The sequence below is a fragment of the Dermacentor variabilis genome, chromosome 6, assembly GCF_050947875.1.
Source record: "Dermacentor variabilis isolate Ectoservices chromosome 6, ASM5094787v1, whole genome shotgun sequence".
NCBI classification, from domain to species: domain Eukaryota; kingdom Metazoa; phylum Arthropoda; class Arachnida; order Ixodida; family Ixodidae; genus Dermacentor; species Dermacentor variabilis.
Window position 1 is genome coordinate 187,146,332 of NC_134573.1, and position 19,036 is coordinate 187,165,367.

Here is a 19,036-nt window from a genome sequence, read left to right on the forward strand (position 1 = left end):
ATGACGGCACAACGCCCCTTAAGAAACTCCCATAGACGGTGGCACCAGATTTCCCTGAAGGTGTTATCGTGAGAAACTCTATGAGGGGGACAAACGAAAATGTGGGGGGAAATTGAAGAAGAGAAGTAGTTCTTTCCAATGCGACTAAGATGGCCATGACAGCATACGTCGTTCAGCAGCGGCATGGCATGAACCCCCCCCCCCCCCCCCTCTTTTATGCTTCTTTCTGTCAAACTATAGCTCACGGTAGTTACATAAATTGATATTGTGGCTAAACTATTGATTCATGATGTGGGAAACTTGGTCAGAACATGCAGCAGTGTTTGTATATTATGAAAACACCATATTAAGAAACCCATTTTTAAAAATTTTTTGGGGCTCTAAGACCTGTTCCCCTTAAAGATAGACGTGGGTTCAAAAACCAATTTTCTTAAGTTTAGTGTGGATTGGATGATATTTAACAGTATTGTTAAGTTTTTTCTGCCGATTGCAAATATCTAATTAGATTTTGTATACCACATTTACTCGCATAATGATCGCACTTTTTTTCTGAAAAATTGACGCAAATTCAGGGGTGCGATCATTATGCGGGTTAAATTTCCCACGAAAAAAAAAGTTTTTCATCCCGCATTTGCTGCGGGATGCGAGTGTCCCGCATTGGTGAGAGACACCAAAACAAAAATGGCGGCTGGCGGAGCAAGCCGAACGCGATTTTTTTTCTTCTTGTGGGTACATTATGGGCATTGAAACAGTTTCTTCCGTATCAATAATGAAGGATATTGTTAATATTGGCAAGTTTTCGGCAATAACTTAGCCATGTCCACTTTGAGGGGACAGAAACAGATGGGCGTGCTTAGCTGCCAGTAACATAGAAACACATGGCCGGCATGCTGCGGAAACTGCGGCATGTGTCTTCACTTCTATCCTAATACAGTACATTTCAGCTAAGGGCGGCCGAATATCTTAGCTGTGTTACAAGGGTCGGCATATGAATAGGGTACACTTCTAACGTATCAGTGTAAACGTGGCTACTATCGTTGCCGCTCGCGTTTTGTTGCATGCCCACGAGTGCAGACGAGAAGAATCTAAAGGCGCCCTTTATGTTGTTGTTGACCAAAACCATTATGAAGCCTACAAATAATAAAGGCAAGTTTGGTTCTACAGTCGAACCCGGCTATACCGAACTCGCAAAAAAACGCCTATCAGTTCGATATAGAGCATAATTCGATATAAGCCTGCTAAATAATTGGATGTCATAAAAGCACATGCCATTTATAAAATCACTTTATTGATTAAACTAGCTTAATTTCGCACGAAATAGTCCTGCATTTTCTTCTGCTTGGGCAATTTGACTGCCTGCGACGCACGCACTTTTCCACATTAAGGAGTCGGAGCAGCTGAGGCCGCAACTTTCCACATTCGCGCAGAAGCACCGGACTATTGCGAGCGCACCAATCATTTCGGGGGATGTGGGACCGTCGTTGCTTTCCTCATTGTGCCCACTTTCACTTGTGCTCGGTACGATGTTGGCAATGTAGTCTTCGTTTTCGGGCTCTCCCGTGGTCGCGACACATCATTTGCGCTCACAGACTCATCCACCGTTGATTCGTCAACAGCTTCCGGAAATTCTGACAGTTCGCTCCAAACTTCGGCAACACTGGCAACGGCTTCGTCGCATTCATCAAAATTTACGGTCATCACCGAGCACGCGGAAGTCGGCACGGCTGAAGCAATTTCAGATTAACCACTCGTACGCGGCCGTGCGTACGGGTCGGGCGCCACGGGCACCGGGTCGCGAGTTTGGACGCTTTAGCCCTAATCTCCCCCTTATTCTTCAAGATCGTGCCGAGAGTGCTCCTCGGAATCTTGTGCTCTGCGGGGACATCCGACTTCTCACCGCGTTCGACACGATTTATGATTGCGAGCTTCACGACGAAAGGCAAATTCTGCCGCTTCATCACGGCAACACTGTGGGAGAAGGCCTACAAGGCGCACACAAAAACAGCGAGACAACTCGCACTTTCGCCATCTTGCACGACGAGGGCACAAGAGCATCTGATTGGCTGTCTGAGCAAGCGCTGTAGGCGGGCCAGGATCATTTTTTGCAGGGGGGGGGGGGGGTTGCCGACGGCTGAGGCAGCGCGGTCGGGCGCGGTCACGGTAGGGAGAGCGGTTGGATGGAGCCGCGCAGCCGGGTTTTCTCTGCCACCGCGAGGGAAAGCCAACTTCCGGGGGCACTTTCCGCCGCTTGACGTTCGATATATCGGGTGTCGCTGCTATTTTTGTTCGATGTAAGCGTAATTTTTGCGATATATACTCATTGTAACTATATCGTGTCCAGAAATTGTTCGATATATAGAATAATTCGATGTAAACGGGTTCGATATAGTCGGGTTTGACTGTACCTGTTTTTGTCATGGAAGTGATGAAAGTGATGAAATGAGGCATCTACTTAAGAATGCTTGGTGCGTGCAGACCGCTTAGTTTGTCTTGAAGAGTCGTTCACGTAGCATTTGACAGATGGTAAGCAAAATCATTGTTAGCTAGACTTGGCACGCGACATATCGCTGCGGCAAGTTTGGGGTGCGATCATTACACGGGAAATAAAAATAAAATGAATTTTGACGACAAAATTCAGGTGTGCTATCATTATGCGAGTAAATACGTCGGTCTGCATTAGAACAAATGATGCAAAGTTTTAATACAGAAATTTAGTCAATTTCTTATGGGACACTTTTTAAAACGTTAACTTTGTCAAAAGCAAAAACATACTAGTATACTGCCAGAACGTCAGAGTAGCTCTAGCCAGTGATGCTATTTTTATTGTTGTCAGTGCACTTATAATGCGAAGAAAAAGAACATGTAAACGTAATTGCAATATTCTTGCTAATCTTCATTTGTATTTAGTGGCAATTAAATACAGTCCAACCTACTTATAACAATACAATTCCAAATATAACAATGTATCAGTTATAATGACCAGATTTTGGTGCGTTTACATTTTTTTGACCCTGCCTATTGAAACTACTTCCAGATGTAATGTAACCTTTTTTAACTCTCTCTACTATTACGGATGCTTTGAACCCAGTCGCCGTAAAAAGAGAGTGCCTGCGAAGTACAAAAGTATGGAAGCATGACCAAACTGGGCGCGCACAGCAGCACACTCCTTGCTCCAGTCCAGCTGCGATGACGATGTGGCCTTCAAGATGAGCGTGTGGCCATTGCGTGTAGATTTCAGAAGCTGCGAAGAAGGTGACTTGCCTTCAAGGGACAGGAAGGAGGTGTACAGCATTAACAGTATTACGTAGGGCTTGCACTAGTGCATGCACTGTTGTGATATCAGATGCCATGGCGGCAGTGTGCTTGCTTTGGCTCAATTCTCCATGTGGCAGCATGTGCATTAAAGGGCCCCTCACCAGGCCGCATAACATAATTTTATTTATATGCTGGAAGTTGTTACGGGTTTTCTAGGGAGTGTTGTGCCGCAAAAATTTTTCATATCGGCTCATTAATAGCTGAGATAGAAATATTTCAGTGCCGCAAACCCATGATCTCAGCAGGCAGGCTCCACTGCCAAGCAAGACATTCTCTCGAATCGCCCCGTCTAGTCTATGCAAGCAAAATTCCTTCCCTGCGTTCTCCCATACCTGACGTCGAGGATTGCGTGACCCATACGTCGCAGAACCTGCGTTCATTTTTTTTTTTGCTCCTTGCTTCTTTTTTTTTTTTTTTCAGTGCTTCACACTTCCGCCGACAGCGTCGTGCACGAGCTGTTGTCTTGTTCGCGCAGTGCATGATTTTGCACGCTCCGCACAAGGAAACATGACTTGCAGTATAATTCAGTGCTACACTAATACGGAGGCAGAACAAGCGGATCACAGAGCATAATCTTACGCTTGAACACGGTAGAAAATGCCATAGTTTCGTTGTCTGTTCATGCGACTGCACGACGTGGGAACAAGCAGACGAAATGGAAGGCAATCTCTTTGGCTGTGGTGCGAAGTAAAACAAAAACATGGAGACATTCCGTTTGTGTGTTTTATTATTTCTCTGAACTTCTCTGAAATTCGTTCATTCAAGCAACAGATCGCACAGATAACAGATGTTATCTTGAATAATTCTCGAAGTCTCGTGTCACCATGAGCGACGTCACATTGCGCACTTTCCTAGAGTGCTGTCATCAAAAACTTCGAAAGAATTCGGGCTTCAGAAGGCCCCGTTGCACTGTGGATCGCTCGGCTATTCGCTGACGCAGTGCCGCCATCTTGGTATCATCGTAAAGAGGCGAGATCGGAGCTAAAGATAGCTGGAGTGACGTATTTCTCCATTGAAAAACCAGCAATCGCAAGCGAAAAAAAGGCAAATGCGGCATTGCGATTGAGCGTCGTAGTCACGTGGGGTGAAGGGCGCGCTCCTATTGACTGTCGTAGGTTTGAATTGGTGATGAGCCTCTCTCGCGTTCATTCGCGCAGCAGCAAGCTGCGCTATCTGATCGACGTGATTGACGATCGTGGCAGCTTAACGTATCTGTTCTGGGATGATCCCTAAAGGAATCAAGTTTCACGAGGCCCACCCACGCATATGGAAGACCGGAAAAGGAGTGGAAAAGAGGGAGGAACGTACTCGTAGAAGCGGATGCTACTGAGCTTGTCGACTAGGCATGGCCGGTGCACGTGGGTGACCGAGAAAGCGCATCCGCTTGTGGTGCTGATGCAATTGTGGGATATGTTGACGGCGCGATCATGGGTTGCGGTGACGGCACGTGCGCAAGCGATGGTGAAGGCGCATTGGCGAGCGATGGTAACAGTGCGTCCGTGTGTGGTGTTGATGGCAACGCAACCTCGGCGAGAGCAGAAGTTTTCGCGTCAAATATTCAACTTCGGATTTCAGGTCCAACTCTCACTAATAAGGACGTTGCGCGACGAAAGACGAGAGTGGTCGTTTTGAATGCGCTGTCATCTACCTCTGCACGACGGATGGATGCATGATGATCAAAAAGGCAACTAAAGTCCATGAAACTGCTGCAAGGAAGCGAAAAGCTACATGAAAATGTAAAGAAAATGTTTCCTCACATTCAGAGGCCTGCATCCCAGGCCGGTTTTAGGGGCTCAAAGTTAATATTTAAATGTTTAAAACAAATGAAACTTTGAGCTCCGTTTTCTCAGCTTTCATTTTTGATGCGGTTGCTTTCAGTCATCCCAGTGCCATTTTGCGACGAATGAAGACGAAATCATTCTGTCTTTTGCACTTAGATCCTGAAATATTGATGACTGCAATAACGCTGTCCATTTTTAACTGCACCTCATAAAGAAATTTATAATGGATTTTTTGTAAAAGTTGTTAGTAAAACAATATGCACAGGAAAGTTAAAGAAATATTTTTGTGCTCATTTCGGCGTTTAACAAATAAAACGATAGCTTTGTTGCACAGAATTGGCCTTTCTGAACATGGCGATGTGAAAATCTTGGTGAACCTTTGTGTGATTAATTAATTTGGGGATGACCATTAAAGGCTGTCAATTGTAACCTGTAAACTATAGTAGATAGCATAAAACTAATTTGTTAAGATGTCAGCAGAACACCTTCATGCCAAATTTCGCCAATTTATGCCCATAAATAAAAAAAAAAAGTTTTCATTGCTACGTCCCCCCTTAAGCCTATTTCAACGATTTGTACGACCATCTGTGTCCTTCCTCAATGAGAACAACGGCCACTCAAGTGTTGTTGTTACTCAAGTGGCTCGAATTGGCGAGGATGTTGCAAAACGCGCTACCGCCACGCAATGTCGCAAAGGATTGGTGATTACTAGGTCACTATATCGAATTTTTGTCACCTGAACCTGTGTAGAAACATAATCTTACGGCTCTTGTTTGGCTGATGCCCAATCGTAATGCTGAGACCACAATGTCTGAGGCATTCACAGAGTGGTGGCGTATGGCAGTAGTTACTGAAATTTATGCTTCCAGCCAGCTACATATTTGCATTTTAACGTGCACCTTCTTTAAATAAATAGTGCGTTGAAATATGCATGCGTGTTACAATCGAAACTAATTCTAATCAAAATAAAAAACAAGACCGATTCTTACAAAAAAAAAAAAAGCTCAGTGCAAGGTAGCTACTGTCATCAAACGAATGTTTTTTTTTCATGCCTTGGTTGCGTTCGCCATTTTCCAGTTTGCTGTAAGTTGACCTTTATAATGTATTAGATAGAACTGAAAATGACTGTGTGCTCGGTAGACTGCAAAAAGGAGGTGTCGTCAGATTACGATTGTGACTAGCCACTAAGATTCAGCTGTGTATGCATCTGTGTGCCTTTGTATGTTCTATAACGTTGTTTCAACATGGTACGTGTCGACTCAGGTTTCTTTACATGACGTGCGCGGTAGAATCGGCACCACATTATCTTATTTGTCTTTAATTTTTTGGCGGTAATATAACTGTGCGTTACAATTGGGAGAGCGATAGAATGATGCAAATACAATAGAATGCTTCACTCTCTTGTGCAAAATAGTCATGGGCCACTGGTAGTAAAATATACATGAAGTGCTCGAATAAAAACAGCTGCCGTGGTGGCTTAGCGGGTATAGTGTTGTGCTGCTAAGCATGAGGACGTGGGATAGAATCCTAGCCGCCGTGGCCGCCGTTTGATGGGGTGAATGCAAAAACGTCCGTTTCCCGTGAATTGGGGCACGTTAAGTGGTCGGAATTAATCCGGAGTCCCTCGCTATGGCATGCCTCATAATAAAATCGTGGTTTTGCCACGTAAAACCACAAAATTCAGTTGAATTCGAGTAAGAAACGGCGGCTGCACTTGCAGATTCGAAATGACAAGTGATTGGAACCGGGCACCATTTTCAATTAGCTATATGATAACACGTTTCATTTTTCAGATGTACTATTCTAACAGAAATTTGCGCCAGGTGTGGAAATGCACTGGGAAACAAGAATGACATTGAAAAATCTGATTTTCAGGCCTAGTGCTGCTGAATATTAACTGCTGACACCAGCTTCAGTGTGGTTATATTTTGATTGTTCTTAAGGGTGAATCCATAGATAGCGAACTACTGATAAAATGACCACTTATCGTCGAACTATCGAGGTCGTTGTAGGTCGGTTTGACTATTAGATAAAATACCATGAGACTTCTAGTGGGGCCAGGAAGCATGTTAGTTGTTGTGGCCTAGTGGAAGCAATCCAGAGGACTGTGCGCATATGTCTTTGCAGCCCGTGACAGTGACGCCGGATGGGAAGATCCCCAAGCCGCTGGTGGTGCAGCTGCAGGATGCCAGGGGCAATCCTTCCGCGGAGGCCAACATTAAGATCATCCTGGGCACAGATGAGGCTATCAAGGTACAGGCCCAAACTGCATGGTCGTTGGCCATGTCATTCTGAATCTGACAATTATATAATCTCTCTTAATGTAGCTAAGCAACATTGTGTTTGATCAATCCTTGAAGGGAGACCAGATGTGAGCCCTTAATGATAATGTGTCCCCTTGGGATAATTCGCGGGCTACTTTGAACGAGATAGTTGTGGTGTCTGCAGCAGATATTCTCCTCCCTTCTTTGTCCCTTAACAAACACTGTTTAGCATTGGAGGCTGCAGAACGCTGTTAGCATTCCCTTGTCTGCAGCTCCCATGCCTGTTGTACAAGAGCATCACCTTCTGTCTCTCTGTAGAATAGGCCTCCAGGGAAAACAAAACCAAAGAGCATCCATAAGATATTGCCATGGATGAGTGAATACTGTATTTACTCACATGATGAATGCATGTTTTTCCCAAGAAATTTACCCAAAGCATGGGGTATGTTCATTATGTAAGGAAAAATTCCCCCCCCCCCCCCCATACACACACCGTGATTCGGTGTTTGTTACAGTGTCCAGAGTGCTGGATTAGCAGCGAGATCTGAGGCATTTTGCCGTTGTGTAGGAAGTGTATTGTGCGCCTGGGTTGTGACAAACTAAACAGGTTTTTGTTGTCCGATCCATCTGACAACCGCACCGTCATTTGGCCACAGGCAATGACAGCACGGCTGATGTGTAACATTTCTCTGCTGTTCTCTGCTAAGAGGCCGCACCAGTGGAAAGGTTTCTCATTGCTCGAATCACACTGGTTGGTGCATTCGCCTGTATTGTTGCTCACAGTGTTGTAAAAATTGGTTACAATTTCTTTGTGGCACAAAATACAATCAAATCTCGTTACTACGAAACCCACATTAACAAATTCCTCAAATTTATTAATATTTTAAAAATAACCTGTCAGATTGCCTATATTTTCAATGTAAAGATATTTCAAAACTGTGAATTTCAATACAGCACGTATTTCAGAATAACGCATATAGTTTATTTTCCCTTTTATAATTGAGGACCATCATTGTTACAAACTCGGCTCAAAGTTACAGTGCCGCAACTCTCACATAAAACAAACCACGAGTGCAGTAGCTATCATCATCGTGTCTAGCCGTATTTACTCGCATAATTATCGCACTTCTCTGTCAAAATAATTTGTCGCAAATTCTGGGGTGCGGACATTACGCGGGTTAAATTCCCCACGAAAAGAAAAACATTTTTTTCATCCTATGTTTGCTGTGGAATGGCACCAGGGCAACAAAGAGGTGGCTGCCGCTGTAACAGTGCGAGACACCAAAACAAAAATGGCGGCTTGCGGAGCAAGCCGAACATGATTTTTTTTCTTCTCTGGAGTACATTACGTGCATTGTAACAGTTTCTTCCGTATCAGTAATGAATAATATCGTTATATCGCTAAGTTTGTGGCAATAACATAGCCATGTCCACTTTGAGGGGACAGAAACAGATGGTTGCGCTTAGCTGCCAGTGACATAGAAACACATGGCGGGCATGCTGTGGAAACTGCGGCATTTGTCTTCACTACTATCCTAATACGGCACGTTTCCTTGAAGGGTGGGTGAATATCTTCACTGTGTTACAAGCATGGGCGTATGAATAAGGTACACTTCTAATGTATCAGTGGAAACGGCCGCTCGCGATTTGTTGAGTTCCCATGAGTGCAGACGAGAAAAATCGAAAGGCGCCTTTTTTGTTGTTGTATAGTTGGTGAACACAACCATTATAAAGCCTGCAGATAATAAAGGCAAGTTTGGTTGTAGCTTTTTTTTTTTCGTGGAAGTGTAAAAAGTATTGAAAGTAATGAAATCAGCATCTGCTTAAGAATGTTTGGTGTGTGCAGACCGCTTGGTTTGTCTTGAAAAGTCGTCCGCGTAGCATTAGCTTTACTTGGGACACGACATATTGCTGCGGAAAGTTGGGTGTGCGATCATTACTCTGGAAAGAAAAAAATCGAATTTTGACGACAAAATTCAGGGGTGCGATCATTATGCGAGTAAATACGGTCAGTTGTAATCATCATGACAATGTTGAGTGCCAACTGCTTCACCAAGAACTTCACCAAGAACGTCACGACAAAGGTTTGGCGACGTTCGCACGAGATCCAACAATGAACGTAGCTAGCGATATCGCCAAGACGTGAAAGCAGTTTTCACTGCAGGACAAATTGGATGTATTGCAGAATCAGAATCAGAATCAGTTTATTCAAGGCAAAAATGGGGATAATTACATAATAAGTATATACAGAAGGAGGTCCCGTAGCTAGAAACTGAAATGGGACCTCCTGTGCATGATGACTAGAATTAATAAAACAACAATGGCAACGTGTGAAATTTCCAATAATAGAGGTTTTAGGAGGCAACGCATAAATGAACAGAAAAGCAGCAGATGAATGTATTGAGCAATAACAAGGCTTTGATTTAGACAACAAAAGGTGAAACTAGAAAAAATAGCTCAAGAAAAAAAAAAAGAAGCAAACAAAATGCGAGAGACACATAGAGAAACAAAGTGAAAGTTAAAAATATAACACATAGTACACTCAAATGGGACAGTCTGAGGAAGCTAAAAGAAAATACCTAAGTTCTGTACGAAACCTGTGATCTTTGAACAATTTTAAAGGGCATGGTAATATGTTCCACAGAGGTAAAGCCGAAAAATGTAATGACTGCTTACCATAGTTGGTGCGAACGATGGGTAAAATGAAGTTCATATTTCCTGCAAATCTCATATTATTTACTTAGTACGGGATGTCTTTGGTATGATGGTTACTGGAATATCATTGCTTAATGACCTAAAAATAAATATGACCAGGTTATATTTAACAAGATCAGTCACATTCAAAATATTATGTGCATGTAACAGCTAATTTGCGCTAATGCTACGAGGTGAAAATGTTATTAGTCGAATAGCTCGATTCTGAATGACTTGCAACGAAGTTAGGTGACTGTTATGAGTGTTTCCCCATGATTCAATGTTATAGTTAATATGACAATGAACAAAAGCATATTAAAGCGACATGAGAGTTGAAAATGAGAAATATGGTCGTGCTTTGATTGAAACGCGTATTCCATATGCCATTTTCTTTTTCACATTAGCTATGTGAAGATGAAATTTAAGGTGACGAGCAAATTCCACACCTAAATAGGTGCAATGATCGACTGCAGTGATTAGGTGATTGTTGATGGAAATAGATTGAAGGAGCTCAGGCGATCGCTGATATGAGGCAAAGACAACAAAATTAGTCTTTTTATGGTTAATCTGCAGCTTGTTAAGTTGATACCATGTGGAAATTTTCACGAGATCTTCGTTTAGCTTACGTGTTAGCGTTAGTATACAATTGTTAGAACTAAATATAGTAGTATCATCAGCGTAAAGAATACACTTTGATGAGGAGAGGCAACTAGGCAGATCATTAATATAAATTAGGAAAAGTAGAGGACCTAATATGGACCCCTGTGGTACACCGATGTTAGTAGTAGCTTCTTTAGAGTAGTACCCAGAAATGTCAACTACTTGTTTTCTATCTTTTAAGTAACTACGGATTAGAAGTAGAGGCAGACCAGTTATTCCAATGGCCTTAAGTTTAGCACAAAGAATTGTATGATTAAGTGTGTCGAAGGCCTTGGATAGATCAACGAATATCGACGCTGCAAAATTACCATCGTCAATCGCTTTTTTAAGATAATCAGTAAGAGAAATAAGTGCCAGATTAGTTGAAAAGCCAGAATGAAAGCCAAACTGATAAGGGGAAAGAATACTGAATTTATCTAAATATATTGTTCGACGCTTTTCGATAAGTTTTTCAATAACTTTATTAAAAAATGGAAGAACGCAAATGGGTCTATAATTTTATGTAAGCGTGCGATCACCTTTTTTGAAAACGGGAATGACTCGACCGCGTTTAAGTTCACATGGAAAAGCACCGGTTTTAAAAATCAGGTTAATGATAGCTGAGAGGACGTTAGCAATATGCTCCGCGATCATTTTAATGTGGTAGGCATTAAAATTATCTAGACCAGCACCAGTGGCTTTAAGGGTTTGAATTACTAAAATTACTTCATCAGGTGTTGTTGGAAAAAGGAAAAATGAATGAGGTAAGCATTTAAAGGACATGTTACGGCATGAAAGGACATGTTACAGCATGAAGCGGGATCAGAAGTGTTGTTGAAGAAAGCATCACAAAAGGTGTTTGCAATATCAAGCGGATTAATGTATACCATGTCATTGTGAATAAATCTCGTGATGACGTTCTGAGAGTTACGGTTTAAAAAGGTGTTAACTATTTCCCACTTTTTTCTAGTGTTATTACCACATTCTATAATTTTTTGTTCGTTATAATTTCTCTTCACATTTCTCAGCTGTGCAGAAAGTGAGTTAGAAAATTTTTTATAACGGGCAAGTAATTTAGTATTGAAAGGTTGCTTCTTTGTTTTCTTATACAAATTTTCACGTGACCGCATTGCATCTGTAAGCCACGGATTTTCTGGCGATGATACCTTTATTCTGCATTTTATTTAATGAGAGTGGCAGTTGAAATGCGATGAAAGTGTCGTTGAAAACTGTGAAAAAGCTTTTTGAGGTTCATTAGATGGTACAACTTCCGACCAGTCAGTTTTAGTTACGCTAGCAAGGAACATCTCTTTGTCAAGTATAACTCTGTAAAATGATGTGTTAGATATGGCTCAGTGATTGCGAAGGTGTAGAACGATAGGATAGTGATCGGTAATATCGGTGGTAATAATGCCAGCTTCAGGTGGATCTGTTAAGTTCGATAATGCGTGATCAATTAAGGTGCCATCGGCAATGTCAGGACAACGAGTAGGGAGAGAAATTAAACATTCATATCCAAAACTATAGAAGATGCTTGAATAGCTAGAGGAATTAGATGAATTGGTATCTATGAGGTTAATGTTGATATCGCCCATGATTATTGTGTTACAATTAGCGCATGATATTTTTTCCATGGTTTGATCAAGGGCAGTACAGAAGTCAGTAACTAGAGAAGAAGGTGAGCTATAAATGCAGCCAAACACTAAGTTCATTTTGTCTATACTGAAGACAGGGGAATCAAATTCAACAAACACAGATTCACAGTTAGTAATATTCAACTCCAAGTCAGGCCGTCGTTTATATGGAATGTTATATGAGACAAATATAGCTGAACCGCCGTCTGTCTGTGAGAATACTCAGAAGTGTATGAGTTAAAGCAGAATAGGTGCTTGTCATCATTACTAAGCCAGGTTTCAGATACACATATTATTGAAAATGCGTCGTTAAGTATCGAAAACAGGTGCTAAAAATCGTCAAAATGCTTGCGGAGACTTCTAGCATTGAAGTGAATAATTGAATGGTAGTCGCGCGACATGAATTTATTCAGCTTAAATGTTGAGAGGTAAGAATCCATGGTGGATGGTAATGACATTTTAGAATCGAAGCAGTTAGTTGAAAACAGAAAGGTCAGACTCATCCGCAATGCGACAAACACGGCTCTCATTAGTCTTTCTGCCTTAATCTGACAATTGTCCATCCACAAGTGCTTCCAGTTGTTAGCTTTCATTTAGCACCAGTGCTTTAGAAAAGAGTGCCTTATTTTGTGGTGTCAAGTGGTCATTGACAAAAATGGGAAGGTTGTTATCATATTTTCCCATGTCATTCAGGCAGAGCCTTGCCTTTCGTGCCTTACTGATAAAATCGTTCTTTTTCGCTCGAGGACAGAACCTAGCAATTAAATTTTTCCTACCCTTATCTTTAGTAGAGACTCGATGAACAACATCGACATCAGAGGAAGTCACGGGGCGTCCAATTTTCATGCCGTCTCCAAAACTGCAACACAGTCCTCGCCCTGACTACAGGGGATACCCCTGATTTCTATATTGTTCATGCGAGAGTACTGCTCGAGCTCGGTGCCAGATTGCAGAAAATTAATGCAGGGAAAAAGCAAATCGACGTGTGCATACAGTGTGGCATTGCCCCATCGACTGTGGTGACCATGTTGAAAGACTGAGACAAGATTGTCAAGCTTCACCGGGAATCCTAACTCCCTCCTACAAGGAAATGACTGCGACTGGGAAACTTTCAAAATGCGGACCAAGCTGTTCTTACGTGGTTCAAAGATGCCAGACTGCAAAATTTTCTTGTGTCTGACCCAATGTTCGAAGAAAAAGCCCGCAAATTTGCCGATACACTTGAAATAACTGGGTTCGATGCCAGTGTGGATTGACTTTTTCATTTCCGTCAAAGGAACGGAATAACTTGGCAGGTATTCTCGGACGAGGAAAAGGCTGCTGACAGAGAAGACGCGGGTTCCTGGTGCAATGATAATTTTCTAGAAGTGGCTGAATCATTCTCTGAAGACTATATTTTCAACGCAGATGAGACAGCATGTTTTTATCATCTCCTGCCCTACTGGGCGATGCATTTCAAAGGGCAGCAGTGCAAAGGAGGGAAAAAGTCGCATCTTTGCGTGACAGTTCTGCTCTCTTGCAATGCAGCAGGCAAGAAGAAAATTAAACCGCTGGTCATTGACAAGTACGCGAAGCCTCGCTGCATGCAAAACATCATGTCGTTACCGTACGACTACCGTGCCAACAAACGAGCCTGGATGACCAGAGAACTCTTGCTCTGCTCACATTGTGAATGTTTGCTTGGCGCACGTTCACTTGGGGTTTCTGCAGCCAAACAACATGTCCTTGCTGCAACCCCTGGACCAGGGCATTATAAAGAGTGTGAAAGCGGAATTTCATAAGCACTGTGGGGTCTCTCACACCCATGCTCTTGGGACAAAGGAACGACAACACAGTAGTGCAAACAATCACAAGGGCATTTATTGCACCTTTCATAGATCAGTGCCTGCTAGCCGAGTTGCTATCCACAAAACATGCCGATGGGCGCGCGACAAATCTAGAAGTCCGACTCACCGCGACCGGAAGCGAGCGAATATGTTCGCCCCATGCTGGATCCCAACGCCTGGTCCTTCACGTGTATGGTCACGCAAATCGTGGCGCGTTCGAGGGCGGCCACGCGAGGCGGTCTCGCAGAAGCATCGGTCGCTGCGCGCGCGGAATGTCCGCGCCGTTCGCCGACCCGCCGGGGAAGCGCCAGCCCGTCCTCCCCTGCGCCCCCAAGTAACCCTGCCGTGAGGCGGCGTTAGCAACGCAACACTCGCGCCCTCTCTCGCACTGCGCCCCAACCACATCGACCGCCGTGGGCATCACGCAGGCCACGCGGCGAAGCCGGATTACAGGAGGCGCGCCATGCGGGAAAAACATATCAGGGGACGCGCGAGAGTCGCGCATCCCCACAGCACCTTGTGCAGCGGTTGATTTTCAACGTCCACAAAGCGGCCAACTGCAATCAATATTTCCAGGCAGTGGAAATGCTCACAGGAACTTGGTGGAACTTGAAGGCGTCCACCATCAGCAACTGCTGGCGAAAAGCAGGACCTGTCAAAGCACCTGTGCAGCTTGAAGATGACCTGGAGGTGACAGACAACAACCCAGGAGACCTAGTGGACCGAGGTAGACCTGTGAAGACCTATGTGTGTCGCACATTGCCACTATTCCGTGAAGTGCTGATGTCGCATGTGACTTTCACTGTGTCAGTTGTGCTGTGCCAGCAGCTTAGGCTTGGTGCTTTCCACCTATACGCAAACTTAACTTATTAACTTATCAACTTATCAACTTAACGCATGGTGTAGTTTACAGCTAATCTCCCGCAGACCTTCATGCCGCTTCTGCAGCCGTCAGCCTATCCTGCCCGGTGTGTGTAATTTCCCGCACTCGTTAATCTCCAAACTTTGTGCGATGGTTTCGGCAAATTCTTGTCACGGTGACACTGTGTTGGCTGTCAAGCCTTATCAGTGCTGCCTTGCCAGGTGTCGGGGACTGAAGTTGGTGGTTTGATCACCAAGAAATGACATCGTCAAGCAAAGTCGTGATAAGAGGGACAACCTGAATGGCACTGTTTTACAAATTTTATAACATTTGTCAAACAAATGATATCATAAAAGTAGAGCAAGACACCGTACGGAATCCAGAACTCTGATCAGCGAAAAAAGATTGGTGCCACAGTGGCCCATTGGTGGCTTCATTTCTGGCATGTCTTGGCTATAAGCCGTTTCAATGGCAATGTGACTTTCTCGCCGAACCTCAAACTATGGATTATAAGCTTCCAAATTGATGTTCATTCATATCCAATAATTCAAAAATTCCAAATGCTTAAATTTACTCTGAAGCAAGTGCCAAATAGCACATTTGATCAAACATTCGAAAATAAGGAATATTCACCCAGCCCTTGTTGTTATGACTTTATTTCTTTTTGTGCTGGTGCCATCAATTATGTATTGAGATCAGTCTGATCAGCTAACTTTAATGATACGTTCCTTGATTAGATGACTCCTTGTAGCCTTCTTGACATTGTGTGATTAATTATTCATGTATTCTTTTTATATATATATATATCTTTTTGCACAGGTAGTTGTAAAAACCTGTGCAATTGTAATATCAACAGAAATACAGTAGCCGACCGATTTTCCGGACCTCGCAGGGACTGAAAAATAGTCTGAAAAATCGAACAGTCAGTAAAATAAAATTTTTTAGGCTTAGAGCGGCTTAAGAAAATCCCTAATAATGCTCTGCTTTCGAGGGCAGAGCATAGTGTGGAGGTGATCAGATTTGTTTAGCTTTGCGCTAGAGTGACGTTGTCTAAGTATACAGTCGGCAAGAGCGTCACCACGTTGCTGATGTCTGATGGCGGAGATCACCATGGAGATCAAAGAAACGAGCCATGTTTTTTCGCACCACTATGCTCTCGTGAAGGCACAGCAGGTGGCACAAATCACACAAATGCGAAGCCGCACAAACACGCACAAAGGTGCGATGTCTCCGAGACACGAAGAAACTACCTATGTGTCTTCGTGCCACTTGGTTCTGGCAAAGACACAGGAGGTGGTGCCGATCACACAAATGCAATGCCGCATAAACATGCACAAGGACGCGAAGTCTCTGAGACACACCGGCTTTCTAGCGACCGAAACCTAAAGAAGAAAGAAAAAAAAATTGATCCCACATTAAGTGATTATGACAATAACTCTGACAAAAAAAATATAAAGAGAAAGTGCCATCCTCTGGGGTGTTTTGTCGGCCAAGGAAGAGCAAGCATGGCCTGGGGATTACGTGCGCGTCCCAATCTTGAAGGCTATAGAGCGGGCCACTTGAAGCCAAGCTAGCATAAAATCCAACATGACGGCCTTTAAGATCAGGTAGTGTGGCTTGGAATGAGCGATTTAGTCTGGAAAATGAAACTTTGGCACCCAAATTCGTCTGAAAGATCATTCACGAAAATGCATTAGCTCTATAGGAACCCTGACGGTGCATTTATGAACTCCAGAATATCTAACAAGTCCGAATTTTTGGAGTCCGAATAATCCGTCAGCTAACAATTTTCTTTTATTGTGATGTGTGTGTGTGTTCATTTTCGAAACAGTTCAAAAGGGATGAAAGACACGGAGAGAAGCATATACAGCCGCCGACCGTTTATTCGGACCTCATGGGGACTATGGAAATGTCCGAATAAACAGGTGTCCGAAAAAAAAGATTAAGAAAAAAAATTCCTTTATTTCCACGCACTTATTCGGGCTCGGCAGTAGGCGTGAAGAAATCGTGAATGTGCCATTGCACGCTGTTCCGTTTATGCGCAATCAGATAAGCCTGAACCTCGGAGAGGGTCGTACGGTCACTATAGGCTACTGAAAGCACAGTTACTGCTTGTACACGCTCCGCATGCGACGGCAGTGTAGCACATGGTGCGTCATCTTCAGACTCGGAGTCATCGTCCGGCGGCGCAGCAGAAACCTGACGAATGATCTCGCCGTCGTCGAGTTCTGCACATGTCAGTGCAGCAGTATCAGCACCTGTGAAACTGTCAAATGAGACGGTGTCCGGAATCGCAATGCAACCACTGCGCAGGTCTCGGCAGAACATTTTCGGCGTCAGTAGGGAGCACATCGGAAGGCGACAAATCCTAGGCCTCCCGGCACCCGCTTGCTGGCATTCCCCAGCGCAGTATGCGCAGGCACTGTTGGTGCCATTAGACACTTGGCGCGATGTTTCCGTATGCTGCGTTGCATTACCGCAACCTCGACACAGCACACAAAGCAAAAACATCACCACGCCGTTACGCCGACGTCAGTCGCACAAACGAAAAACCTGGCCTACTCTCAGCATCGTGGACGAAGAAACAAACAAATCAGCTGCTGGATTGTCTTGACATGGCATACTAGGCTGAGACCGGAACTGCTGTAGCTACAAACCAGGCACAAACGATGATGATGAGCAGGTATTTGCAGTAGCGCCACTTCGTGGGGCAGCAAGAAGGCTCCGTTAAAAACAAAAATAGCGTTCAGCAAGTCTAGCCATGCAATGGTCAGAGTCGGCGCATGGTGCTCTCGATCGAGTTGGCTCAAGGAGTGTCCGAAAAATCAGACGAGAGGTTGCAAGGCGTCCGAACTTTCGGAAGTTGTTATACGTTATGGTCTATGGGGAGAATGGTGATGCCGCGGAGCAGACCGAATAATTGAGGATGTCCGAATTTTTGGAGTCCGGAAAATCAGTCAGCGACTGTAGGACAGGTGCTTCTTCCTGCCTATTGTGCTGTTTCGAAAATGGGTGTTAACAAACCTGCCCAGTTGTCAATTTTGCTGCAGTGTGTGCTTGTTTTTCCATTTTCCCGAGTCCTCATAAGTACCCTGTCTGATTATATTTGCAGTCACATAATATTTGTGCAAGGATGACAATTATCTGCTGCATTTTTATACTGCACAGAAATGCACGTCCACAGTGTTGATAATTGGAATATCTGTGACAAGCGCTGATTTCATCATCACTTCACTTCTCTTGAGTGCATAGATGACAGCTGCTAAAAGCAGCTGGTATAGTGTCCCGTGGCTCATTGTTCAAGTTCATGGTTCTGTAGCACTGCTGCTTAATGCATTTCTCTTGCATTGTGTTGCAGGCAATACCTCCTCAGCAGCCAGTGAAGACGGACTCCAAGGGGAAGGCTTCCTTCGGCATCCTCACACTCGCCCTTAAGACCCCGTACGTGCTACAAGTGAATGGATTGGTCTGCCTATTGCAGCCACATTCAGCACTTCTCTCAAATTAATGTGATGATCCTAACTTGTTCAAGCATACCATGTGTATCATCACTACAGTTGGTCTCTGATACGGTTAAACTTCGTTATAATGAAGTTGATAAAGTCTTGAATTCACTTTGTTATGTCAAAATTTCATTGGATTGAAAGTCAAGGTTTTATGCAAATAAGTTCAGCCGCAGATGGATGTTTCTTACACAGATGGGGCTGTAAAAAGTGTCGAATTATCGGGCAATCGGAAATGCGAACCTCAGGAAGAATGAAAAAATGTATATAAATTTGAGAGCCAGCGATCAGAGATAAAATTTCATGACATGTCGACAATATATTCACATTGGCAAACCAATCACAGCTGCGGTGGCAGAAATAATGCTTTCGTGTCGACTCTGCCACCGCAGCTGATAGTGCCGCCCAGCAGCAGTGGGACGACACTATCAGTGGGCTGCTCTGTATACCACCCAACCAAAACAGTGTCAAAACACATTGGACGCAGCAAAGAAAGCACGCCCCCTTGCGCGTATGGT

The 19,036-nt window shown here is 43.8% G+C and overlaps 1 protein-coding gene across 1 annotated transcript in view; it reads left to right on the top strand.

Annotated features, from left to right (window-relative positions):
• Nucleotides 1-19,036, top strand: part of LOC142585961 (structural maintenance of chromosomes flexible hinge domain-containing protein 1-like) — a 409,872-nt gene that overhangs the window by 230,438 nt on the left and 160,398 nt on the right. The window contains exons 31-32 of the mRNA XM_075697096.1: nucleotides 7,224-7,349; nucleotides 18,374-18,456. Coding sequence (XP_075553211.1) covers nucleotides 7,224-7,349; nucleotides 18,374-18,456 — 209 coding nt within the window. The remainder of the gene's footprint in view (nucleotides 1-7,223; nucleotides 7,350-18,373; nucleotides 18,457-19,036) is intronic.